Here is a 26106-nt window from a genome sequence, read left to right on the forward strand (position 1 = left end):
CTCTAGAGACAGCCAAGAGTTGTCTAAAGATCTATCCAAACTGCATTCAGCTTGGGGGGGGATAATAGGTGTATTTACTTATTGAATGGTAATGATAGTTTTATGTATTGTGTGTCCTGCAATCAAGGTGTTTGCTCTGTATTTTTCCCCTATAACACCATTGGTGGTGGGGACGTGGTAGCAGGGTTGAGGGCTTGCTTAGGCCTCCTTGACTGATTAGAGCAAGGCAAGGAGGAGGCAGGTGATGAGCTCAGTGTGAAGCAGGGCTGGCCAGGTGGCAAGAGAGTTGCTCTTTTATGTGTAAAATGATTAGTTAAGGTTTGCAGAGTGTGAAGAATTTCCTGGAGCTGAGCACTAGCTAAACTAGAAGCACCATGCAAATACACAGTATACCTCTAGCTGATCGTATCCTTTTTTCACCTCAAGCTGCAGATGTTGTGGAAAAGAGAAGGCTTTGCTTTGCATCTTCTGTGTGCGGTTTGGTTATACAACTATTTTTTCCCCATCTCTCTCTTTTCTCCAACATCTCTGTTCTTCAAACTGCCAACTGAATCTGCTGCTTGTACTTGACTGAAGTGGGAAGATTTTGAAGAGCAGCAGCTTTGCCAGAGCTTTTTTTGTGGTTTTTATCCAAGTTGATTTTAACTTACTCTGTTTCTGTGGTTCACTTGGGGCTACATATTCATCAATGTGGAGATGATGATCAGAAAGGAAAGTACAAGAATTTTGTATTTGGACAGTAATTGGTTCTCTGTAAAACAAGAAGTAACCAACCCAAACAGTGCTGTTTACTCTCAAAATATGTGGTTGTCAGAGCTCTCTTGCAGAAGCTCCTAATGGAATCTATCTGTAATGAACTGATAATGAGTTTTATTCTCTTGCATAATGCTTCTGAAAAAAGCATAGGGTTTGTCTGTTAGTCTTTCCTTTTGTTGATCATATTTTGCCCCTCTTTCTTCTGGTGAAATGTTTCTCTATATTAGCTGAATGGCAGCTCTATTTAGAGGTATTTGTAAGGTGCCTCTGGGAATGGTTTGGGCACCTCTATTCTTGCATCTCTTCTAACTGAAATGGGAAGAGAAACCACGCTTGTTTTTCTGGCTGGCTGTGTTGAGTCATTTTTAAGAGGGAAAGGCTGCTGCTGAGGAGCTCCTGAAGATTTGCTCAAGTTTGCTCTTAGTGTAATAGGCTATCTTCACTCCTCCCCTTTCTGTCTTGCTCTTCTTTCTCTTCACTTTTCAGGACTGCTTCAATTTCTTTCTTATTGCGAGTCCGTATTGCAGCCTGATGTGGTGGGGAACTGCTAGTCCGAGGCTAATTGTTAGCTTTCATTGCAGGCTGAGTCCTTGGATTTGAAGTCTTGTTGATGCCAGTGAGATTGATACCAGGGCCTTCAAGAGAAAAAGACTTTCTGATAGACCTGCTCCACTCCATTCAAGCCTATGACTGGGGGTTTCACCGTACCACCATCCTTTGCTCTCCAGTTGCACAAGATGGGTTCATTCAGAAGGCCCCGACCTCGCTTCATGAGCTCTCCAGTGCTCAGTGACCTGCCGCGTTTCCAGGCAGCTCGGCAGGCTCTGCAGCTCAGCTCCAACTCGGCGTGGAACAGGTGAGCAGCACCTATACACTGTGGGACTGATCTTTGTACTATTATGTATCAGGCTATTTATGGCTAAGCTTGATTATTTATAAGCCTGAATGAGTTTTTGGCATGCCTGAGATTTGCAAGCATTCAAAGCCTCTGTGGAGGTGACAATCAGACTTAGGAGTTTTTGACCAGCCTCTTTTTTAGCCAGCGTTTTTTCAGAGATAGTCTTCTAAGTAAGACAAAACTACTCTATATTAACAGATCCACTTTTCCTAAAACATACTGAAAAACTTAGTGTAACAAAGGTCAGTTTCTTAACACAGCAGGAGTTTATTTGCATATTATGAATCTTTTAGATTCAGCAGAACTCAACTGTGGTAATTACTAAGCTCGTGGCTTCTACTTCTACCAGAGTTTCATACTGACAGTCAAATCCTGTCTGCAGTGCATATCATGCAGTGATGACCACTGGAAAAATGATGTGTAGGGTAAAGTGTGAGATGATCATCTGCTACTGAAATCAGGTGTTCCCACCTTTGTCTGCCATCTTGCGCCATCTTTGTGCTCTGCAGTCTCCTTTCTCTTGCTGAACTAGTTCTGCTTACTGCTTAATGTCACACAAACCTAGCCCAGCAAAAGCATCGTTGTTTTATACTAGGATAGAAAGCTAAGGCTACTGAAGTGTACAGGTGCCAAACTTGTTTGCAGAAGAGAACTTCTATTAAGCAAATGGCATCTCCTTTGTTGGCTGTGGCAAGCTTTTACAGCTGCTAAATCATTGTCACTTCAGGACTTCCTCTGCACCAAAAAAGAAAAGTATATCAGAAAAGTATTAGAGCATTCCTCAACAGCTGTTGCCATGCCTTATATCCATTAACAAGGCTTGAAGATGGGCCTGACTGATGCTGGCTGCTGAAGGTCTTCAGCACAGCCAGGATCCTACCAGATGCTGCCAGCTGGGTGGTTCAGCTGGTCCTGTCAGCATCTCTGGTTAGTGCAATGTGATGTGTTTGGCAGACACTGACAAAAATCTGTGTCTTCTCATAGCTAATAGCCTGCAGCACATATCAGAGATCCCCTAACCAGTTTGTTTAAAGATGCATCTCCTGATCGTGTTCTTTGTGAATGGTGTCCCAGTGATGACTTTCCCTTGCTTACTCTGAGTGCAATTTAAGACTAGTTCTACTCTGTCTCCCATGAGAGATGTAGGTAAATAAGAGCTGTGATTTTGAGGGACAAAAAGTGGAAGTATTTATGTGCAATTAACCTTTCCCACCCCTTCTTAGCCACTCAGCTTTTGGTGGCTATCTCATGTTGCACTCTGTGTTTAAATCATACTGGTGGCTTACTTATGAATGTTGTACTCTCTCATTTCTTTTTTGGCAGTGTTCAAACAGCAGTGATAAATGTGTTTAAAGGGGGAGGCTTGCAGAACAATGAACTTTATACCCTCAATGAAACTATCAGGTAAGTTGTTGAAATGTATGGAGAAGGGATTTTTGTTGCTGCTTGTTTGGTGTTTCCTTGTTTTTGTTCCTAAGTGGAAATGTAGTGAGAGGAGATAGGTGGGAGAAATACAGATGGGTAGGAGAGAACTGTAATGTGTATTTTGAATTTCAGGCTGGCTTCCTACCTTTTTTTTTTTTTTTTGCTATGGGGTAGTGTGAAGAGCATTGGGCTTTTAGATAATGTTTAATTAACTTACGTGGAACTTTGTCAAGTTAAGGATATTTATTGAGTTAGAATACAAGGATTTTGTCCCCTTCCATGGAATTTTCCTCTTAGGCCTGTTTCCCTCCCCCCATTTATTTAAAGACATTCATAACAGTAGTAACATTTTCTGTCACTGTTTCTCTAAAATCAAGCTTCTCAGAACCACAGAGCATTTAAACAAAAAGAAGTTAACATATAGCATTTCATATATGCAAGTTCTATAGTGATTTCAGAAAAAGACCAGAAAATACTAACTCTGAAGATTAAAAGAGCCTAGAAGTTTAACAGTGATAAAAGTAACGTTTTTTATTTTGAGCAAGTCTTGTGGTTATCTGTGGTTTTGGTTGATTACTTGGAAACTGCAGTTAATGATAGATAGGATTATAGAACAGACACAGAGCAGTTTTATTCTTGTTGATTCCAAGTGGTGCTAAGAGGAATATTGACAGTTCACAATTGTAGTTCCTTATTCCTCCTCTTTTTCACTACATCCATATTCATCCATCATGAATGTTGTCATATAGGTGTCAACTTCCACATTTATATGCTTACCCCATCCCTATTGTGTTTCTGCTGTATGCCAAATCAAGTGGTTGCTGGAGTCAAGAACGTACTGAGCAGCGAACTACCTTTTTCCCTACTGTCAAAATAAATGCAGGGTGTAGTCTCTGTCCTACTTGATCTGGTCCCAAGGTAAAAGCTTCATAAAGTTGCTGTCTTATGCTTTAACATTATTTTAAATGTGCTTAAGGCAGAAATCCTCAAGTTAAATTTAAGTGCTTACAGCAGTATTAATTCTCCACAGGATGAGGATTTCTGTATGTGAAAGGGAAAAACAAATGTCGTAAGCCTTGAGAAACACCCTAACCCACAGCTTATAGCACACTTGAAGACTGGCTTTGGGTTTTGTGACTTGTCTCCTAGGCTACTGCTTGCAGCAGTGGCTTCAGCCTGCTTTCCTGAACAGGTGCAAGCAGGTACTCCTTCCCAGCTTCATGGGGAGGAGGTACTCTGGAGAGAATAGCACTTTGGGCTTGGCCCCTGTGGCTGGACCATGCTCTGCTAGCGTCAGTCACCAGAGTCAGTCTGGATTGTCAAGAGCTAGATGTAGAACAAGAAATTCTTTGTGAAATTTGTATGCTTTGTGTACAAGGTGGTGGTGGAAGGGGAAGTAAGCTTTTCCACTCACAGGTAGCACTTGGAAGCTCTTACTTTTAAAATTAATGTTCCTACAGGTAGGTGTCTGAGCATTGCTCAAATCTCAGAATATCATTTTCTGAATAAGCTGTCTTAACATTCAAGCAGCTCATCAAATCAGTCTAAGGAGCAAGAGTCATGCAAGTGCATGCATGTTTGTATATGCATCTGCCGCTTTGCACCTGTGATTCTTGATCTGTGAATCTTGATTTAGCTCTCAACTAAATGTCAATACAGTGTGTATGAGGTTTCAGATAGCCAAGTCTTTTGTGCCATTAAATTAAGCTAGTGCATCTTCATCCTTTGTATTTCCTCACTCAGATCATCAGTGGAAGTTAGCAAATGCAGTGTTCTAATAACTACAGACTTTGCACAGTGCTTAACTGTTTGACAGTGGGAGAAGAGGGAAGTTTTAAAATTGGGCAGTAATGACAGAGCTAAGAGGTAGCAACAGGTAACATCTTGCTCTGTATTGCTCTCACCGGGTCTCTGTCTTGCTGATTTGATAACATCTCACTGGATAGTTTTTTTTAAATTGCTCTGAAAGCTGTCAAGAGGAAATGTCAGAAATGCCATTGAGAGATGGAATATAGGACACAATGAGTGACCTGGTTGTAGTTAGGAGGAGAATCCATCAGGTTCTCTTTGGGGTACGTACTTTTCTTTGCTGGAGTGGATGGGATGGTCCACTTGAGAGAGTAAGTGTCCTGCTAGGGCTGGCAAATTAGCTGATCAAAAGTGCTCAGGATTCTACTGAAGCCAGTAGAAAAGCATCTCACACACCAGCCCTCAAAGACTTATCTGCTCTCTCCATCTTGCAGAAATAGAAATGTACTTTGAGATGGGTGGGGCAAATGTAACTCATCTGAAAAGATGTAAAGGTGTTTCTGTGTTTTCTGAATAAATGTGGAAGTTTTGCAGAATGCTTGGTGAGGAAGATTGCAGTCAAGATCTATGTTCACCAAAGAGTAGAAAAAAGAGCTTGTTGGTTGGTAAGAATCTAGCCTGAGAACTGGATGTCCCGGATGCTACTTTTGAGCACTCTTGGTAATGCTTCACTTTAGTGAAAAGCAAAACTATTAAACCAGCAAAAAAAAAAAAAAAAAAGCAGTGTTTTGTAGTGGGAAGCATTGGGCACCTTTTAAATCTTGGGTAGAATTTACTGCTGCGAAATTTACCATCATAGTTGCTGAAAGCTGAAAGTTCACGTGCTCTACACTGTGATCTGTTTTTATGATGTTGCTTTTGATTTAAAACAAGCCTGTTTTTCATCTTGGGATCTTGAACCATAAATATATATATTGGGATTTATCATCACCAGATTTCAAAAATCCATCTTTAATCAGAAGTATTTGTTGAGTTGCTTTGCTTGCATGTATATAAACAACATCTTACTACATTTCTAGAAATGTTGTCTTGAAAAATACGCTTTGTTTTCTGGTTTTTGGTTTTTATGTGGTAGCCATGGGGAAGCCACAGCTGCTGCTTGCATGTTTACCTCATAGCTTCTCTCCTTATCCTCCCACCTTCTGCTTCCAAGAGAAAAGGAAGTACTACAGTGGGGGGGATGCTATTTTCAATGCAATGGAAGGTGACTTTCCTTAAAGAAATACCAGAAAAAAAGATGAACTTAACACTAAATAAAAACTTCTAAATTATTTTCCAGTTTCTTATGCATTTGGGGATATGAATGTGGTTTGTCTGTTTGTTCCAGGTGAGTGGCTTATAAACAGAAGGTTTCAGGGAAACTTTCGTCATAATTTTACAATAGTTTTTGTAGGCATTGGGAGAATATATACTTAGATGTAAAAGAAATCTAATTGCCAAAAAGACACATTCGTATACATTCAGGTATCTTTGATATGACTGGTAGGGAAGTGTGAATCTTTTTTGAAAGAAATGACCAGCAATGGCTGTTACTTCATGGATGCATTCCTTCTGTCTACAGACGGCTGCTGAAGAGTGAACTGGGATCCTTCATCACTGATTACTTTCAGGTATTACGTGATTTACTTGCTTTCTTGAGATTTGGTCTGTTTAGCTTTTTAGCATATAGGAGACCTTTTTACAAGCATGTAACCTACAAGTTTCTTTTTTGTTTTTCCATGAAAGATCACGGAGATATTCTATCTCTTAATGTGGCCCATATAGCCCCAGAAGTAACTATTTATGGGCATATATGCTAAAATAGGGCTAATCTTCCTTTGCACGTAAGAAGGGCTACCAGCAGCCTGCCAAAAATCAGGGGATTCACTTGAACTTCTTAAAAAGATGGGATGCCTTCTTTCTTTTTTGCTTATTTCGCTAATGTTGAGAATTCTGGACTAGATTTTCTGAAACAAGGACTAGCAAGGGGGAAGAGAAAATATTAAAAGCTTTCTGTTTTGGGGGGTGCAGATAAGGAAGTCCTTATCAGCAGGAAATCGACCTGGTTACTGTTTGCCTTCTAGAATATAGATGCAATCTGTAGAAAAGCAAAAGGTGAAGGATTAGGGAAGATGCAATCAATCAAAGATCTGTTATTGCTTCTCACTGATGTTGTCCAGATAGACCGAGGTTCACATGCAACCACATGAAAGTACATGTAAGATTTTGAGAGAACACCAATGGCTTTCAGTATTGCAAGTTTTTCAGTGTAGTGCTGATTTTAAAAAGGAGGTTGCTGAAAGCGATGGATTTTTTTTTATTGTTGGTTTTATTCCTTTTGAGTAAGAGAATTTCAGTACTTTCTGAAGTGGCTGATGCTGCTGTGTACTATGCAACTGTTTTAAAGGGGGGACGTGAAAAGTGTTGTTTCCTACCAGTATTAGATTACTTGACTTAAAAAAGAAAAAAAATCCCCACTGTACTATCAAATGAGAAGCAAACTCTGCCCTGGTGGCAGCTGTTTCACTTCTTTAGCCCCTGTCTGTACAGCTTTCTTACTGGAAGGAAGCAGCTCCTGGTGGTAACTGGTGGGATGTTTCCTCGAAGGGGACCACAGCAGAAGGGGGGTGAAGCTGTAGTACAAATCCGTAGAGCTGCTGGAAATCTGTTGCTATCCTAGCTAACTTGAAAACAGGCAGTCAAAACTTTGCAACTAAATATATGTGGAAAAAAAAAATCTCTGTAAAAGCTTCATCAAGAGTCCGCATACTGTGGTGTAGGCATGGCACAGTGGTCTTGGAAAAAGTAGAGAATTTCCAGAGGCAGCTTCATGCCTCTGTGAGGCTGAGCAGAGCACTGAACCATGCATGACTCTGAGGGATGCTGGGTGCTGATGCACAGCTGTTATCTGGCTTTGAAGATTCAGTGTGCACTGGGGAAGGCCTGGGTGGCTTCCAGTGCTTAACAAGATACAGCTGTGTTGTGTCACTGCATGGGACAGGCCCAAGATGCCTGGGTGCAATGCTGATGCTGGGGTTTGGGTGTGTTGGTCTCTTCCTCCAGGTTATGGATCTCCTGCCTTTGTGATTATGCCAGAGCCAGTGGTGTTAGCTGCTGCTCCTTAGCTCTCCTAGTTGCAGAGATAAGGATAAAAGACATGGATTACATTATGATCTGCTTACCACTGGGGCTGCCAGCTGGACTTGCATTGTGTTTCTGTTGGCAAGCAGAGGACACCTGACCCCTTCCTGGGAGAGGGAACTGAGCACCAGCACTGCTTCCCTTAAAAGCAGATGTGAGAATGTGCTCTTTCACCCTGATGGCAGGGCTGTACTACTTCATCTGAAGGTTGCAATCACAATGTATGTACTCAGCACTACTGTGGCCTTTGCCTCAGAGAGCTTGCAGTGCAAGGGTTAGACTGCAGTCTCTTCTGAATTTGTTTTTCTGTATGCTTGCACTTGTATGAATATCTCAGTGTATATATGCAGTAGTTCAGCTGCTGTTCTCTCACTGAATCCTGGGACTAAAATTTGTTTGGGGGGGGGGATTTTTTAAACTCAACTTTAAAGAAGAAACTGATATCCATCAGACTTAGCCTGAAGCAAAGCTCACAGTGATGGCAAGCCATGAGGCAAGCACTGTGAGATAAGGGCTGTTGTAGGAAATGATCTCTCTTCCCTGCTGTGAGTTAAGATGCATATTTCTGATTCTAGACTGACAGCATGTGCCAGTGGTAAATGTTGCTGTTCTTTCTGAATGTCTTTACTCAAAAATCCCAGGGCCGTGGAATGGGGGAAATCTGTTCACGTGACAGAAAAAGGCTGACAAAATTTTCTGTGGATTCAATTTCACTGTTGATGCTAGCTAACTTAAAGCTATGTTCTCCACTAAATGACTTGGCTGAAAAAGAAAAGGGGGAAAAAAGATTTAAAATTCACAGTTAGGTTGACTGTCTCATCGGTCATGCGCCCATCCTCTGTAACAAGAAGGAGGTGATGGGAGCTCATCATCAGGATGAGGAGGGGAGTAGAAATGCTTATTTTGGCACAAACTTTTTCTGCATCCCTTAAAGCCCTTTTGAGAAGTTATCCTGAGAACTGAGTTTACTGTTTAGTTGACGTAAAACCTGGAGGATCTGCTCTCATTTGTAGCCTGGCAGTTTTAAATATCCTAGCAGTAATTAGAACAGCTAATTTGTTCATATTTGGATGTGACAAATTGACTTAAATGCTTTGTTTCTTATGCTGCAACATTGGTAACAGGAGCTGCTAGGATCACTTTGATAAATCATTGTCATGTATATTTTATACTCATACAGAGACACTTTTTTTTCTAACCACTGAATGTTTTAAGAGTAAAATTGAGCAAAGCTTTTACTAGTGAGACAAAGCCACCTTTGTGATCAACTTGATTACTCACAAGTCATTTTCACCAACTCCCATGAAAAGTACCAGGTTTTAGCTACTGACGTTGCTAAAGGAATGTGTAGGAAACTGATGGGGTTTAAGTACTCTTTCTCTGTGACCAAACCTTCGTCATACCAGAGTGTGGTTTGTATTTGAAAGAGATGTAATTCCTACAAGGCTTTGGTAGAAAGTCAGATGTTTCATTCTGAAGGAGATTTGTGTTTATAAATTTTCTGCTTTAGCAACCCAATTAGGTATACAAGCCATATACTTGGATCAGAGTCTGAGTGCAAATGCCAAATAGCTGGGATTCAGCATACTCAATATTTGTTGCAGATTTGCCTTAATTGCTCCAGGTTTTCCAGGACTGAATTTATCCATGACCTGATACAATAGTTTCCTGCTACTGCAAATGGGCATGTTGCACTCTCTCCTGCTCAGTAGCTCTGCAAAGCTCTCACTGCTGGATTGGCTGGCTGGTTAGCAAGCCACAGGCAGGGATCCCATGTTAAGATGTCAGTGTAGGAACATAGTGAACCCTGGGGCAGCTGTGAGACTTCTCAGGTAAGCTCCCCCTGTACTATTTGATAGCTATGTTTGTGAAGAATATTTCTCAAACATAAAACTAATGATTATTATCTGATACATTATCTTTCTGGTTCTGCGTGTAGCCTGAAAGCAAACCTTTGGAGGTGATGAACTGTGTGTTTTTTTTTTTAGCTCTCTGGGGTTGTTAATCTTGAAACTCACAGAGGAAAATGGAAACGTTAGCTGTTTCACAGCTAACCACTTTAGCAGAACTGCCTGGTTTGTGCACGCTAACCCCAAACTGCCTCCTTCCATGGCAGACCCCATCCCTTCCCTACCACAACCATCCTCGACCCATGCTCAGGGGTGATGTGCAGACCCAAAGCCCATCAGCTCTGGTGCCAAAAGTTGTGGCTGAAGGATGACCAGCTGGGTAGGGGTGCTCATTTACTTCAGTGAGAGCTTTGACATCTCAGAAATAGAAGGCTGTTACATAACTCCTATCCTGTTGCAGTGTGCTCTGGGAGGCAGGGAGCTCTGACTCAGGGTTAGGCCCAGCTTTCTGCCTGTATGCAAAATCATGCAAACCACAGTGCACAAGACTCATGTTGCTGGCGTGTCAAAGTCAAAATAACAAGATCAGAGTGGATAAGTGCAAAAGCAAGCAGCAACAGCCCAAGCCCTAATCCAAGCCAAAATGGATTTTCTGTCTTTGTTGCTGCTAAGAGTTCAGTCAGTGGGGAGCATGTCCATCCCTGTGCCAGGCAGTTGTGCAGGGGGATGTATTGTATTCACCCTTCACTTAAATCCCTCTTCTCTTTCTGACCAGGACTCTGCCTTGTCCAGTGTCTCTTGGGACTCTTTCTCCCTCAAAAGTCTGCTTTATAAAGTTGTGCTAACAGCAGAAAACAGTGTGCTGCTGCTTGTCCTGCCCAGTCAAATAGAAAACTGGTGTGCATGATGCTTCCCTTCCCCATGCCAGGCTTCTACTTTTGCCTGTTTCACAGAAAGGCAGGAAACAGTGGTGTGGGTGCTGAAATGGCTCTTTCTGCTCAGTGAGGGCACTGCTCACACTCCTTGTTGGGCCTCCCTTGTGCCTTGTACCTCGTGGTACTGTCTGTGAGGGAAAAGGACACCTCCACCCCTGAGTGAACTGCGGGGCTCAGCCGTGCCCTGCAGCAGTCCTGTGGGGCAGTCTGCTCTTTGCTATTGTATTTCCATCTTTGGCTGAGAAGCCCTCTTCAGGCAGGCCTGCTGATGATTTCTGTTTCATCTGGTGCTTTCCAGGAACTGAACTGGTATGGTGCAAGTTCAGAGGCTCCAGCTTTGTTAGCATGAGGGGCCTGGGTGGATTCAGTCTCTGGCCTGTAAGCCCAGTGCAGGAGCCAATCCTGGATAGCTGCGCTAGGAGATGCCCACCTTCAGGCCTCTTCACCTCTGCTCTGTGCATGATTCACTGGTTGTTACCACTCAGAACTTTCTGCGGGGCTGTCCCCAGACAGGCTCTGCAGGGGGCCATGCTTATGGTAGCAAAGCTGTGGGTGCACACCACGTGGGATTTTCCTGTAGCTGCTGCCAAGTGGGGGCATTGTGGTTTGGGTCATGGTGGAGCTGCCTACTCGTCTGCCTGCTCTGCCCTCCTTACTCCCTCTGCTTTGCTTTCTCTCTTCATGTGGGCTTTCTTTTTTTAGTCTGGATTTTGAGCAAGGCTGTCTCTAGAAGTGTATTTTAGGATACTTCATTTACTTCACTTTTTTCATTTTGCTGTTCTGTGTTCTACATAGGATTCTGTGTTTCTATCACTGTGTTCTCCTCTTTATAGAAAGAAAATAAAAATGGGGGACGGGCATATGCTTTGGGTTGGAAATTCTGCAGCTTACTAAGACTTGCATTTTTAAAACACTGCCAGAATTGGGTAGGTGTTAGCATGCTAGTTGCACACAAACTAGTAACTTTTTAGAAAATACCTGGTAAATAAGTTAAAGTGATACTTATTTTTTTTCTCGTATTAATGTCAGATCGTCCTGGAAACAGTGGTGATGAGCTTGCATCACATAGGCCATTTCAGTGACCAGGCACCTGCACCTCTGATGAGCAATGTCTCATTTGTTTCTGGCTAAGTCAGCTGGGTTTGTTTGGGCTCCTCATGCTGTGACCAAGCACTCTGGCTGATTCTGGTCAGAGCATAGCAGGACCCCACATAAGGTAAAATTTTTCGGATAAGTGCATCCTTCAAGCTTGTTTGGTGCAAGTTTCTACTTGATCCTGCTTGTAAAAGTAAGATTTCTTTTTTCCCTTCCTCTCAGCTCTGTGCCTCTTGTTTTGCCTCTGGCATCCAGGGATAAAGCAATAATGAAACCTGTAACCAGGTCAAGTCTGATACACACCTTTGTGGTGGCTGCCTTTATTACATTGTATCGATTTGTCAGCAAACCATGAAGGATTTTCTAATGAAACTTACTTACCTGTCTTGTTTGATCTGAGAAGAAAATGTTTGAGTGGAATCAATTTCTAGGCCTGTGACTTGAGCAGAAAAGAGAAAAAATTGAGGAGATGATTGAAACACCTCTGGTCACTACATGTTGTGGAGCTGAACTTTTTTCTTAGAAGCTCTAAGAATGAGACTCTGTAATCTATACAGTACATGGAAATAGTACATAAAAGCACTAAAGCAGAGTAATTTTTTCCTCTGATCTGGGGGTATCAAGGTGTCTGCTCTGGTCCCTGCTGCTCCAACCAGGCTGGGAGGCACACAGCCTGGGACCTGGGAGCATCTGCTCACTGTCTCTAGTACTGTAGAGTGCTCTCCTGGCACCCACAGATCTTTGACTGTAGTTACAAAATTGTGTACTATTTGACCTTCTGAATCCATTCACACATGCAGAAGTCCTTAAGGCTCTTGTCTTCACACAGTTGTCTGTGTATAGAAGGGTGATTTTTAGCACGTTTCTGTGCTGAACAGGAATGTTCAGGTCAGCTCTGATTCCTGTGTTTGAATTGCTAGTGCTGTTGGATAGTAAACTATGGAAAAACTTTGTAGTGTGTGGACAGGATTGTTTCTGTTCTGTGCCAGAGCTAGCCAAGGTTAGTCTTGTGACTAAGATGGGCAATTCAAATAATATCATTCTGTGTTTTGACTCTAAGAAATGCTCTGTTTCTGTTGTGTAACTAATATAAAATAAACCTATATTACTTTGAGACTAAGACTATACTAAATATTTTTGGGCTTGAATTCTGGGGGAAAGGAAAAAAGATTATTGCTAGTAGGACTAAATTAGCTTAAAACAAACATGACCATTGACTCTCTTAAATATTGCTCAGCACATATGAGAGAGTGTTATTGCCAGTGCTGGGGATGGCCATTCCTCTATCCTGTCATGACTGAGCTCTGGGTACAAACTGGGGAACTCTGCATCAATGCAGTGTATCCAGAGATGGGATGTATGGGGTGGAGGGTGGGGGAACAGCAGTCCCAGTTTAGTACTGGCTCTTGAAGTAGGACAGATGCAGAGGTGGGTCTCTCTCTAGGCCCGTGCTGGCTCATACTGTTACCTGTTTGTGTACACTGACCAAAGCAGGCTGGTCTATGGTTACAGGGGAAGGCAGGTCTGACCTCCTGAAGTAGCAACACAGAGGTAAGTTTGTGGTACAGCAGAGGTGATGTGGCACAATATTGTAAAGGTAGTGTCCCTTTGGGGCGAAAATAGATATACGTTGTTTCTCAGCTGCTGAAGCAGTTGAGACATGCAATTTTGACCTGACCATGAAAGGTTTTCCTCTGCTCTTCTGCATAAGGGTTTCAAGTATATGATGGCTCTGTTGCATTCCTTCATCAGGCTGTGTCAGAGAGGGGTGGTGAGTGTGCAGAACTTGCAGTAAGGCCGTGTCTCGTGGCAGTGCTCTGAGAAAGTGCTGTGGCATGACCAAGCTTCAGTTTTATATAAAGTGGATAACATCTGAAAAAAAGTATGTGTTCTTCCATGTTTATTTTGAATAATGGAAAAGGCAAATATGTCTCTCTTCTCTTTTGGCAGAACCAGCTCCTTGCGAAAGGCTTACTCTTCATAGAGGAGAAGGTTAAGCTGTGTGAAGGCAAGTACAGTATGAAACCCATCTTGGAGTGGAGTCCTCGTGGGCCCTTCTGAGTCATGCTTTGATGTTTTGCTGGAGGAGATGATTTGCACAGCTAAAATGCTTACAGCCCTTTCTGGTACTACTTGAGAGCGTGTCACAAACTTTTGGGGCCAGGCTGCACTGCAGTCTGTGCATTCTTATGGCTGGAGGGCTGTTTGCAGAACCGTATGGCTGCAGTATTCCTGCCAGCCACGTCTTCACCATGAGAGTGGTAGCGTGGGTCTTGGATGGCATTGGAACCTGGGCTAAATGCACTTCTAGGCTGGACATGAATCCTGTTGTGAAGCTGTGCTGAGAGTCCTCTGCCTTTTATTTCTGAGTGTGATTTGCAGCTCTACAGACTGGCTGTTTGGATTCTTGGAAGCATGATTTTAGTTACAGCAGTACTGTGTCATTATACTTTTGAGAGCTGAGCTAACAGGTCTTGTGTAAATGTAAAGAGAAAATAGTCATGTGGATGGGATTGAAATTCTTCAGGAAAGAAGCTAACCATTCATGAAGATCTGTTCAAACCACTGGGTACAGATGCCTGCTACCACAGAGCCTGTGGACCAAGGCCAGCTTGGAGCAGCAAGGCTCAGGGGTAGCTGTTGGGGGAGTTAGTCTTGTTATTAATGGTTTGCTCAAGCTGAGAGTGCTGGCTGAAGCACACATCTTTATTCAAAACTAGGCTACCATTTGATTTGACCCAGTTTTGTAGCCTGTAGGGAAGATCCCTTGCTAATCATCAGCTTGCTGTATCTGGGTCATTAAATGCCAATAGACACTTAATTTTGTGTCATTGTTGGCGCTGGATTTCTCTGTGCTGTTCTTCATCAAGTGACTTGTTTATCTAGCCAGAATGCTGTGGGGCTGACTGGACCTTGATGATGGAGCTGTGCAGTTGCCAGCCCTCTGCTTGATGTGTGCTGCTTTAGCACAGACTCTGTAATGTAGGGGAAAAAACGCAGATTTATGTACTACTCATGAATGTGGGTACCTGCCATGCTGTTGCCAGCTCTTCCGTATGGCTTATCAGTCTGATATCTTGCTTTTTGTGTATTCATATAAAATATTCAAACTTCTGGTTTAGCATGAGGAAAAATGAGTTAGTCTACAACAAACTGAGAGCAGATAAGTAGTTTGCAACCAGTGAAGTAGTTTAGGTGGGATTCAATTTTCCCAGCAGACAGCAAATCCCCCCTTGTTATGTTTCATTATTTTCTTTTTTTCCTCCCTTGTTTGAAGCAACCTTGGAGCCACTGCACCCATGCAGACTGGCATCTCTGCATGAGGTAATGACTCATGACCACTTTTCCTTCATAACATGTAGTCTTGTTCCAGGTCCTGTGGTCGCAGCAACAAGAACTTCTTGTACATGTTCTCTGTTAATTCTGTCTTCCTGGAAAATTTCTTCTGTCCCAGTACTCAAAGATGGAATCATGTTTCTGCTGTGGGGCATGGCAGTGTTTTTACTGCATCTGTTTTTTCTAATCTCAGTCTCATATTTTACTATCATTTTTCTTGCTCTACTCTGTCAGTCTCTTCTTCAGTGCCTGTAGGATTTATGAGTTCTTGAATGGAGAGTAGTTTGTTTCTTCTTCAGAAGGAAAAAGCATTGCATTTTTAGCTCCACACAGACAAATTACAGTTCTGGGGAGGAGACGGAGGGAGGAGAAGTTCATCTGTTTCCTGTTGTCTTTTTCACTTATGGCTGGCAGTTTCAGGCAGTGGGTATCTGTTATGGGGGTGCTGGGTAGGTCTTGTGTGCTCCGCTTCTGAAGCTGATGTCATATCTGAGATACTTCCCTCTCAGCACTCTGGCAGTGAGTCTGCTTGAAAGGAAACATCTGTAGAACCTGGTCCTACTGACTCCTCCCCTCTGACTGGGCTATAAGCAACGTGACCCATGGGCAATCCACTGGAGAAAGCCCTTGTGGGAGTCTCCAGATGGGGAAGACAGCTGAATGCATAGCGATATGGCTCCCCTCAAATGCAATTTTATTGTGTTCTGGTTCCTCACTTAAGCTTGAGGCTGAGGCTTTGAGACTGCCTTGAGCAGCTGTCTTCATTTACTGTTCCTTGAATCTTGACTATTTGAGGGCTCCTCCGTATGAGGCTCTGTGAGAGGTGTCCTGGGAAATTAATTTGTCAGAAGCTTGTATGGGTCTGTATTTGCTCCTGGAATTTCTAGGAGTTGTATCTAAAAAGCTTGGCAGAATGCTGGCACTTGAGGATGGAAAAATCCCCTAAAAAGCTTAGAGTTTTGGGGTCTAAATGCTGAGAAACATACAGCTGTTTAAGTCAACCCTATAAAAATAATTTAGTGTCTATTTGAACTATAATGTTCAGTAAAGCATTTCTCTGTTAATAACAGGTTTCTTGACCACAGTTGTATTCTTGTTATGGGAATCACGAGTTGCATAGCATAATCTGCCTTCATTTGAAATATCCCCTTGTTGGGGGATATGTGTCGGAGTCAGATTCACATGAGAGCTAACCACAAGTGGATTTCACTTAGGAACCTTCCAATTTGCCACGTTTGAGAGGCGAAACCTTAAGAGGAGATCTGTGGCTTTGTGGCCCATCAGAGTTGTGGGTTCCTGCAGGAGTTCATGACTTCTGTGTCTGTTCTTGAGGGTGGTCAGATGCTGGAGATGGCTTTGCTCTTACAAAAGGTCTCTCTGACTCAGTGGCTGCAGGACAGCTGATACTGGCTGTGACCTCCCAGCTTCCATGTGCAGCTGCTAGCACACAGGTAGGTTCCTGTAGTAGTTCAGTAATTGTGAGCTGTGAAGTTACACGGTCCTTTGTTTGGAGTTAGTCTCTTTACAAAGAAATGCTTCACCATTTTGTTGGAACTTGTTTTGTATGGAGTCTGTTCTCTTTGTGTTAAGTGACAGAGCAGTTTATGATCACAACCTTGTTTGTCAGTTAAGGCAAAGCTTAGCTGACCTTTGTTGCTTTCTGTGAGGAAACTGAATGTGACTTTGTATCTCTTACTTGGGGAAGTAGAGAGTAGTGGAACAACTCAACTTGACTTCAGTGTCCCTCCTGCTAAAGCTCTTTCTCACTCCCAATCTCTTTTTGTAGGTGAGGATCGCATTGACATCCTGTCTGAAATTTGGGATCACTACTTCACTGAAACTCTCCCTACACTCCAGGCAATATTCTACCCAGTCCAGGTAATCTTAATTAAAATAACTGCAATGTTTGCTAACAGTACAGGGAAATGTCTCTTTCAGAAGAACTGGCTAGTGGTTAAGCAGGTCTCAAAGCCTTGAAGCTAAATCTGAGAGGAAGTAGCATTTGCCCAGATCAGCATTCATTTTTAAGAAGGACTGCTAATATCTACTGGGCAAGTACAGTCTTCTGAGCTCTTATTTCCCTTTGTCTACCCTCTGTCTGTGCTTAGCTACATTTGTATCCATAAACTATTAGATTATTTGTCTAGATTGAAGCTCTGGACCATTTGCTGAAAGTAGGTTCTTCCATTTCTAAATATTTGGAACTCTGGTACTGATGATAGTGCTGACAATTTGCCTGCAGGGAAGGAAATATGAAGATCAGATCATGAGTGAATGTGTCTTACTCATCCAAACTACTTTTGGAGTGTTTACGCCCAAGCTCTGTCTTTGGAAAATTCTCTGTTAGCATTTTTAAAGCTTTAATAAAGGGGCAAGTAAATCTCTAAGGACAGATGAACAACTTGTGTAAGACTGACTTATACTGGGTATTTTAAATCTGAGTATCCCATCAGAAGTGTTGGGCTCTCAGTTTTTTCATGTAGCTTTGGTCAAAATTTCTGTATGAAAAGTCTGGATACCTTCCTAGGCTATTTTGATCTTCTGTTTTGTTAGAGAAGCAAAAAGGTACTTCATGAGTAGACATTCTGAGAAATGCTAGCTGCTTTCTCTTGACTTAAGGCTGTCCATGAAATATGTTTTCTGGAAAAGCGTCTTTTCTTTTAGTTATATTCCCTTTGTTTTGTATGAAAGACAGCATGTAAAGCTCAGTTTGCCCTTTTCCTCTAATCCTATTAAAGCTAGCATCTCCTAAAAGAGCAAAGCCCTTCTGTAAAGATAAAAGCTAACCTTTTTACTGTGTTTATTTTTATTCTTTCCTTGCTGCAGAAGCTTAAAGGTAGGTGTTTAGCAGCTGAAACTGCACAATTCCAATATGCTCCCTTTCTCTCCCTTTGCAACTCACAGTCATGGAGTGATGTCATCTATTTATGTGGCATTTTGTTCTGCTCTGCAGTTATCTGTGCACTGTAGAAAGAACTGAGCAACTGTTATGTGATACCTGTGAATAACAATTTGTATGCTTACCAGAAAAATCTGCTTCAGTGCAAAAACTACTGCACAGTAGTTGCAGCTTTTGGAATTTGGTAGTGATTAAACTGAGCATGGGATGCTGAGACTCTCTGAAATAATAACTTTCTTAGTGTCCATCTTGTTGCGAAGTTTTTGTCAAAGATATTTCACAGAAACTGCTAGGGAAGTATTGCTGTTTAACAGATAAAGAACTGAAATGTAACAGACTGCATATTTAAAACTTTGCAAGCTGTCCTACGTACAGTTATGGATTTGACTCCCCTAGCTACATCTAAGAACCTTGACTCTAAGTGAGTTGTTGGTGCAGCAAGGAACTAATGAATTTTGCTCTTATCCTGAGCTAGTGATCTGATTACAAGCTTGTTTTTTCCTACAAGTAAGGAACTGTATGTGCCTATTTATCTGACGTATCACCAAATGTAAAGAGATCATCTAGCAAATCTCTTTCACCAAGCTGCTGTTCTTCATGCACTACTCCAATAGCTGAGAGTCTGTGTGCTGTTTGTTCCTCAACATTTGAAACTCCTCTGTTGCAAACGCCAGCGTACATGTTTTGTGACTTTCTGTGATCCCAGCAGCTGACCATTCAAAATGAAAGTAAGCTGGCCAAATATGTGAGCATGTTACTGGTGGCAGTAACCAGAAGTAACTCTGTGTCTCAGCTAAGTTTGAACCTGAGGCGCATAGCTGTTGCAGAAGTATGACCTTTAAGCGGCCAAGTGGGTTAAATTGCTGTACAGAGGAAAACTATGTAAACAGGTCACTGACTTTAATATAATTGCAGCTGTTGATGTAACCAGTTGGTGTGGAAAAAGAATAGCAAGTCTCATTTTGTTTGGCACAGCGGTATGTTTGCATTTAGAAATGAGATATGAAATTAATGGGGCTAAACCACATGGTATAAATAAAGTGTGCAGCTGCTGAAATACAGTTTGGAGATAAATATGAGCCAGACTGTTCTACACCTTGATGTTTCTAAGCACTCGGTGATGGTTTAAAAACAGTAAAGTGCTTTTACAGTGGCCGTGCTGCCTGCCATCCCACTGGCTTTAGGTCATATTTACATATTGATGATGCTGTTAATTATGACATTAAAACCATTATGAATTAATAATTAACTGATGTTAATTCCTTCCAAATTCCAAATATTTGCCTCAGTGAGTATGTTACGGATACTATAAAATGGTTACAAAATGGAGTGCAGGTCAGAGATTAACGTGTTGGGGAGAATAAGGAAAACTTTGGATTGGAAAGTAAGCAGGTCCGGGAGGAAACTTTCTGCTGTTAAATGGGGCAAGATAAAGTCACATGTACCTTCTGCCTAGCAGAAGGAAATGTAGTACTGCTAGAATGCTCAATGGGGTCCAAGGATGTCTGATGTGCTTAGAAATAGAACTGTCTTGGTAAGCTAGCTCACTTGTTGATGTTAAAGGCCACAGTATACTTTGTGGTGGAAATCAAAGCTGTTGCCTTCATTCTGTCTACTTCTCTTTTTAAAGATGTTGGTACAAGCAGTCCAACAATCTTTGTTCTAAATCTGGAAATCTATAGTTGACTGTATTGTGGATTTTTGTCTTACCAGCCAGGTCTAAAGTGCAGGTGTTGAGCAGACAGACACAGAACAGGTATAGGCTTGATTAAAGAATATTCTGTGCTGAGCTCTTTCCCTACCAAATCTTTAGTGATTTCTCAGCTCCAAGCATCAAAAGCACCAGCTGCATCCATCCTGGGCTTCAGGTGTTTGTGACCAGATTGGCTGCCAGTTGGGTTTTATGAACATGTAATCTTTTGGTGAAATACAGGCCCCTTTTTGGCTTTACTCCAAGCCCAGCAACACATAACATAAGACATTATTCCTTTCAGAACTTATGTGAAACAGAGACTGAATAGGAAGCTATCAGTGCCAGAAGTCCTCACACTGAGCAGCTGGGGGTGCTTCACCACAGCAGCGATGGGCAGGATAGGCCTGTTCTATCTATGTATATGCATGTGTTGTTGTAGTGCTCCCTTTACTAACTCTTGAATTTTTGCCTTCTCTGTTTTCTAGGGTCAGGAGTTGACCATCCGTCAGATTGCACTTCTTGGTTTCAGAGACCTGGTCTTGCTAAAAGTGAAGCTGGAAGAAATTCTTCCTCTGGTCCAAACAAAGCTTCCAGCTTCCATTGTCCAGATGCTGTTAATTCTACAGGTGGGGAGCTTCTGGTTTTCCTTGTTTCACTCCATTTGAGACTCTTGTCCTCACCGAACTGATACAAACTTTGGAAAGGAGAACTGGGAAACCAGTGGGTGAGATGAAGGGGAAGATATGTGGTCTTATGTGAGAGTGCTAAATGTAAAAATGAAAGCTGAATTTGAATGGTTAACGTCCTGAGCTTTCCTGGAAGTTGATAAGGATAGGTCTGTGGAAAGGGTCAGGTTCTGCTCTTGTTTGCATTTTTCTCGGTACTTTGTCTCCCCAGCTAGGGACAGTCCCCATACTCTTGTAATTTCCTCATAAATTTCCCAACTTCTGTGAACACGTAGTTCTCCTGATTTGTCAGCTTTGTAATGACCCAGCAAATCTCTTTATATGGGTGACAAAGGCATTGGAAGGAGTATTGCCTGCTGGTTCCCCAGGGCCTTCCTCTTTCCTAAATGGGATGCTGGAACCCCCTCTATGAGAGAAGGAATATCTTATGGCAGCATGCAAAACAGTGCAGGTTTTCCAAGGGCATCTTCCAAGAAACACAGACTTCTTTTGAGGATTGTCTTTTATAATCAGTCTTGAAGAGAACAGAATCCCTGTCTTCCAAGCAGGGCACGTATGGCCAAGTTTACTTTTTTTTAATATTGCTCAGCCTGACAGTCCTGAAAAATACATAATCCATGTAGCTGTTTGGCTCCCTTCACTTTAATTTCTCTTCAGATATACCTTATGGGGAATAAAATTTTTTGAAGTATGTATGATCAAAATAGCAAAGTAGCTAAGTTGGTATTTCTGTGAGAGTTCTCACTCAGTTCAGGTATCCCCTGTGGCCCAGGCTATAATAGCAGGAAATATTAGAGTGCTAGCTCAATTTCCATATAATATCTTAAAAAAAAAAAAAAAAGAGTCTAGGGGCAAAGAGAATCTCAGTGACACATCTGAGAAAGAAAAGTCTACTGAAGGTTTGCAGCAAGCTAGTCTGTGGACACTTTCTGAAATTACAGTTCAATTGCTTAGAGTTAGCTACAATCTTTCATAACTGTAAGCTGAACTAGAGAGGGTGCTTCTCCTGCAAGCCTGTCTCAAGGAAAGAGCAGGGCTTTGCCCAAGCTGTGATAAGGCATTTCTGCAGAGATATTTCCTGGCAGAACTTCCTTAGTATAGCTGTATTGCTGTAGTTATTCTGTGTAAATCTTACTGTGTAAAATTTACTGTAAATGTTACTGTAGCTTGTTACTTTCTATCCCTTGGTCATTTAAAAAAAAAAAAAAAAAGTCCCTTGGTAGTCTGACGATGACTTGAACAAGGAGGCTGGTGTGAACAGCATGCAAACCTCCACTTTGGCTCTTCAGCTGTGTTCTTTTAAGTACTGTACTGATATGGCTGTGATATTCCAGAGCCAAGATATTTGGTGGACTTTAGTAGGACCTTACTACAAATGGGTAATGATGGCTTTTCACGTTTAAATTTCAGAGTGTCCATGAGCCTGATGGCCCCAGTGAGAGCTACCTACAGCTGGAAGAATTGGTCAAGCAGGTGGTGTCACCATACTTAGGTTTGTGTGAAGACCACAGCTTCTCTGGTAGCACCTGCTTGCTTGGTAAGACATGCAGCAGCATACGGAAGCTCTTTCAAACACTTTGTGTGGTACCAAGGTTGGCTAATGGATGCAGTGCACATCTGTGCTAGAAAGGAAGTGCTGCATGACTCCAGGAGAGAGGAAACAAAGGTTAAAGCACCCTTAAGAATGTCCTGGTTAACATATTTCTGAATGTAGATCATCTTAATCTGCTTTTCATTTTCCACTGCATGCATGTGCAAAATCTCCCCTCTCTGGAGGCAGGCTGGATTTTAAAGTCTCTGTCTGAGGTGTTTTTCTCACCCTTTTGCACTAGTGGAAATAGCACGTTTCTTGTCTCCCTGCTTCCCGTTCTTGCTGGCTCGCCTGATTTGACTACCTTGATTCCAGCAGTTACTGTTGTATCTGCCACCCTTTGCAAGTTGCTTAATTCTTGCTTACTCATCTTGAGGGATTGTTTTAACTTTTTTTTGCATGGAGTCTTCCATGCATTTGAGCATTCTTTTTGGGGGAAAAAAAAACACAATCTATTTAAACAGCGGATAAATGGAGCTAGGAGAGAATTGTCACCACATTTCAGAAAAGTGATGGTCATAGCAGAAAACCTCTACATATTATTCAAGAGCTCTGCTAATAAGCATGGCCTGTGAGAAATAGACTAGCTAAGAAATAGATATGGCAGTGCTGTTTAGGTAACCAAAAAGATTGAAATAGAGTAAATGAAGAAAGCTCTAGCCCCCTACTGTTTTGTGGTACTTCATAAGCTGTAGCCTCTCCTTTGATACAGACTTTGTCTAGATGAAGGCACAGCCTGTTTGGTGTTACACCTTTGCAACATGGGCAGGGTAGAATATGGTCTTATGGCAGAATGGTTCATCAGGGCTTGGGTGCTCTCCGTCTGTAACAAACTCCCAGCCTGTAGTGCTAGGGTAGGGAGAAGTATAACTGTCTGACCTGTACTGAAGTTCCTAGCTAGCCTGGATTTCTGCCAGCTGAGCAAAGTATTGGTGTCATAAAACAAAATTCACATGAACTTTACAAGGCCAGTTCATGTGCCTTAAAATCATTGTACTTCCTTTGATTTTTTTTTTTTAGCTGTCACTTCTGTGTATTTTCAAGGTGGCCTTTTGCCCCTGCTCCACCCTATGCTGAGCAAGGAGAAGTAACTTTTGTTTGCATTACATGGCAGAGACAAAAAGAGCAGCATCTTCCTGCAAATAATCTTGTTTTCCAAGTGCTGCTGTGGTGGTGGTTTTGTCTAGTAATTGCTGCTTCTTACCAGATTTCTCTCTTCCTCTCTCTTTTCTGTCAGTTATTTTGCTTTCTCAGAGATGGTGTATTCTGTCACTAGGCAGCTGGTAGCGATGGAGAGTCGCAGTAGGTTCCCTGCCATACAGTGGCTCTGTGGTGCCTTTCTGTTGGGCTTTGGATGCTTTTGCATTCTCAGTAGATGCTGAGGAGTCCAAACTGCTATCTAAAACACAACCTTCAGGTTGCATTGGTTTTGAGAAATGCAATTGAGGAAGATTGTGGTCACAGCTGTGAATAAACATAAGGCTTTGGCCTTCAAGGCTGCAGTATGTTAAACTTGATTTAAGCTGAGAGAGGAAAACAGCAGGAATAGGTGTGGGGGGGGAAAAGAGGACAGAACAGCTGAACAGCTTGCAGAGGGGATTTGGGGAAGGCAACTTCCCCCAGCCAAAGTGACAAATCACAAAGTCTAGGTGGAGCAAGGAGAAGCAAGTCACATCACACAACCTGAGTTGGATGCCAGAGGCTGTGGCCTGTCTCATTCTGAGCTCTGTAGTTCACCCTGCTTTGGTGAAAACAGTTACTTCAGTTGGATTGTATTCCTTTCACTGTGCTTGTTACTCTCCTGTTGTCCACTCTCCTTGCTTCCTCTGTGTGAATTAGTCGCTACCTGCACTGTAAGGACAGTGTGCTGAAGGGATCCAGTTGTCTTAGAAACTGTTTTTTTCTTGCATTAATAATTTTAACACTATCACGCTATTCACCCATTGTATTAAACCCAGCATCACTACTGATTTGAGTTTGCCTCCAAAATAATCCCTTAAAAGCTCTTCTCAGTTCATGTTCCTGGCTATAGCACAGCAAGATAGACTTTTTTTTAGTTAAACTATGCATAATAGTTCCTTTAAGAGAGCGTTTTCTCTGGCTTTTGGCAACAGGCCATCCCTTATAGGTGAAATGACCTTTCCACTCTGAAGCCCATGAGAACACACAAACTAATCTTTGAGTTCTCTGCCAGCTCTTTTGTCTTCTGTGCCATGATGTGGTTGTGGTTCAGCTACTGTGCATGCTGGATTGTAGGTCTGGGCAATGGGTTTTGGAGACATTACACTGAGATGCCATTCTCCCTAGAGGACTACTCTAAGGAGGATTTCAAATGGGAAAGGTCATAGAAGGTCAGAGTGCTTTATTTCAGCACTCTGCTGATTTGTTCTTCTCCCCATGTCAGATTTTTCTTTCAGGATGGAGTTCTTTGTGTTGCAGTTCATATGGCAACTTGACACAGTGCATACGTAGCGCTGTTCTGTGTTCCAGTGAGTGGCAGGGCCCTGCTGCATAAGAAGATAGGCATAACATCAGGGGAGAGACAAAGGACATAGATGGCTTGCAGAAAACAGACCACAGTCTGATGCTTCTTAGCCATCAGTACACAGCTAGAGGTTAGGTGAAAATCATAGAATTGCTCAGGTTGGAGAAGACCTTAAAGATCATTGAGTCCAACCATGACCTAACCCTAACAACCTTCTGCTAAATCATATGCCTGCATATCGCGTCCAAATGGTTTTTAAACATAGCCAGGGATGGTAACTCAACTACCTCCTTGGGAAGCCCATTCCAGTGCTTAACCACCCTTTCTGTAAAGAAGTTTTTCTTGATACCCAACCTTAACCTCCCCGGTGCAACTTAGGGCCATTTCCCCTTGTCCTGTCACCAGTGAGAAGAGACCAGTCCTGCTCTTGCTGTATGCACCTTTCAGATATTGGAAGAGAACATTAAGCCCCAGTTCCTTCAGTTGCTCCTCATAAGGCATGTTCTCCAAGCCTTGTTGCCCTTCTTTGCACCTGCTCTAGCATCTCACTGTCCCTTCTGTACTGAAGTGTAATAACTAAACACAGTACTTGAGGTGAGGCCTCAAATTAGGACAGTACAGCCTTAGTCCTGCTCACCACACCATTCCTGATACAAGCCAGGATGCCATTGGCCTTCTTGGCCACCCTGCTGGCTCATATTCAGCTGACTGTCCATCAGTACACCAAGGTCCCTTTCCATCAGGCAGCTTTTCAGCCCCTCCTCTTCAAGCCTGTAGGATTGCCTGGGGTTGTCGTGAACGAAATGCAGGGCCCAACACTTGCCCCATTGGGCCTATTCTGTACCCTACCTTTATATACTAGCACTGGGGGCTGTGTTCCAAGGAGTAACAAGCCTTCTTTGCCTCAGTTCTTAATAGCAAGACATTAAGTACCTCAGTTTTATCCTGATCATTGGTCACCAAGTTCCCCCCAGTGTCCAACAAGGGATGGAGATTCTCCCTAGCCCTCCTCTTGCTGTTGGTGTATTTATGGAAATACTTATTGTTGTCCTTTATCTTCGTGGCCAGGTTCAGTTCTAACTGAGCTTTGGCTTTTCTAATTTTCTCCCTGCATAGCGTCACTACATACCTGTAATCAACTACATACCTGTAATCATTATCAGTAGCTTGCCCACTCTTCAAGAAACCATAAACTTTCCTTCTGTTCTGGAGTTCCAGCCCAAGATCTCTGTTCAGCCAGTCTGGCCTCCTTGTCTGCTGGCTTGTCTTCCGTGACTTGGGGACGGTCGGCTTCTGCACCTTCAACATAACTTCCTTAAAGTATTTCCAGCTTTCCTGGGCTCCCATGCTTCCAAAACTACCTCCCAAGGGACCCTCTCAACCATAGTCCTTAAGAGGTTAAAGTCTGCCCTTCAGAAGTCCAAGGTGGCAGCTCTGCTGACTCCCCTCAGTGGAGAACAAGGATTGAGAAATCTAGCATTTCATGATTGCTATGCCCCAGATGGCCTCTAACCTTTACATCTCCCGC

The 26106-nt window shown here is 42.5% G+C and overlaps 1 protein-coding gene across 9 annotated transcripts in view; it reads left to right on the forward strand.

Annotated features, from left to right (window-relative positions):
* PRR5L (proline rich 5 like) overlaps positions 1–26106 on the forward strand; it is a 104271-nt gene that overhangs the window by 67593 nt on the left and 10572 nt on the right. For 8 of the 9 annotated variants that reach the window (XR_016466819.1, XM_090140795.1, XM_090140797.1 and 5 more), the window contains 7 exons: positions 1338–1612; positions 2978–3058; positions 6450–6498; positions 13839–13896; positions 17011–17102; positions 20302–20442; positions 21913–22039. Coding sequence is in view for 8 of the 9 variants with exons in the window: in XM_090140795.1 (XP_089996921.1) it covers positions 1443–1612; positions 2978–3058; positions 6450–6498; positions 13839–13896; positions 17011–17102; positions 20302–20442; positions 21913–22039 (718 nt within the window). In the remaining variant the exon portion in view is untranslated. The remainder of the gene's footprint in view (positions 1–1337; positions 1613–2977; positions 3059–6449; positions 6499–13838; positions 13897–17010; positions 17103–20301; positions 20443–21912; positions 22040–26106) is intronic. The other variant, XM_090140800.1, reaches the window with a different exon arrangement.

The sequence above is a fragment of the Phasianus colchicus genome, chromosome 5 (assembly GCF_987193195.1).
Source record: "Phasianus colchicus chromosome 5, bPhaCol1.hap1.1, whole genome shotgun sequence".
Taxonomy (NCBI): Eukaryota; Metazoa; Chordata; class Aves; order Galliformes; family Phasianidae; genus Phasianus; species Phasianus colchicus.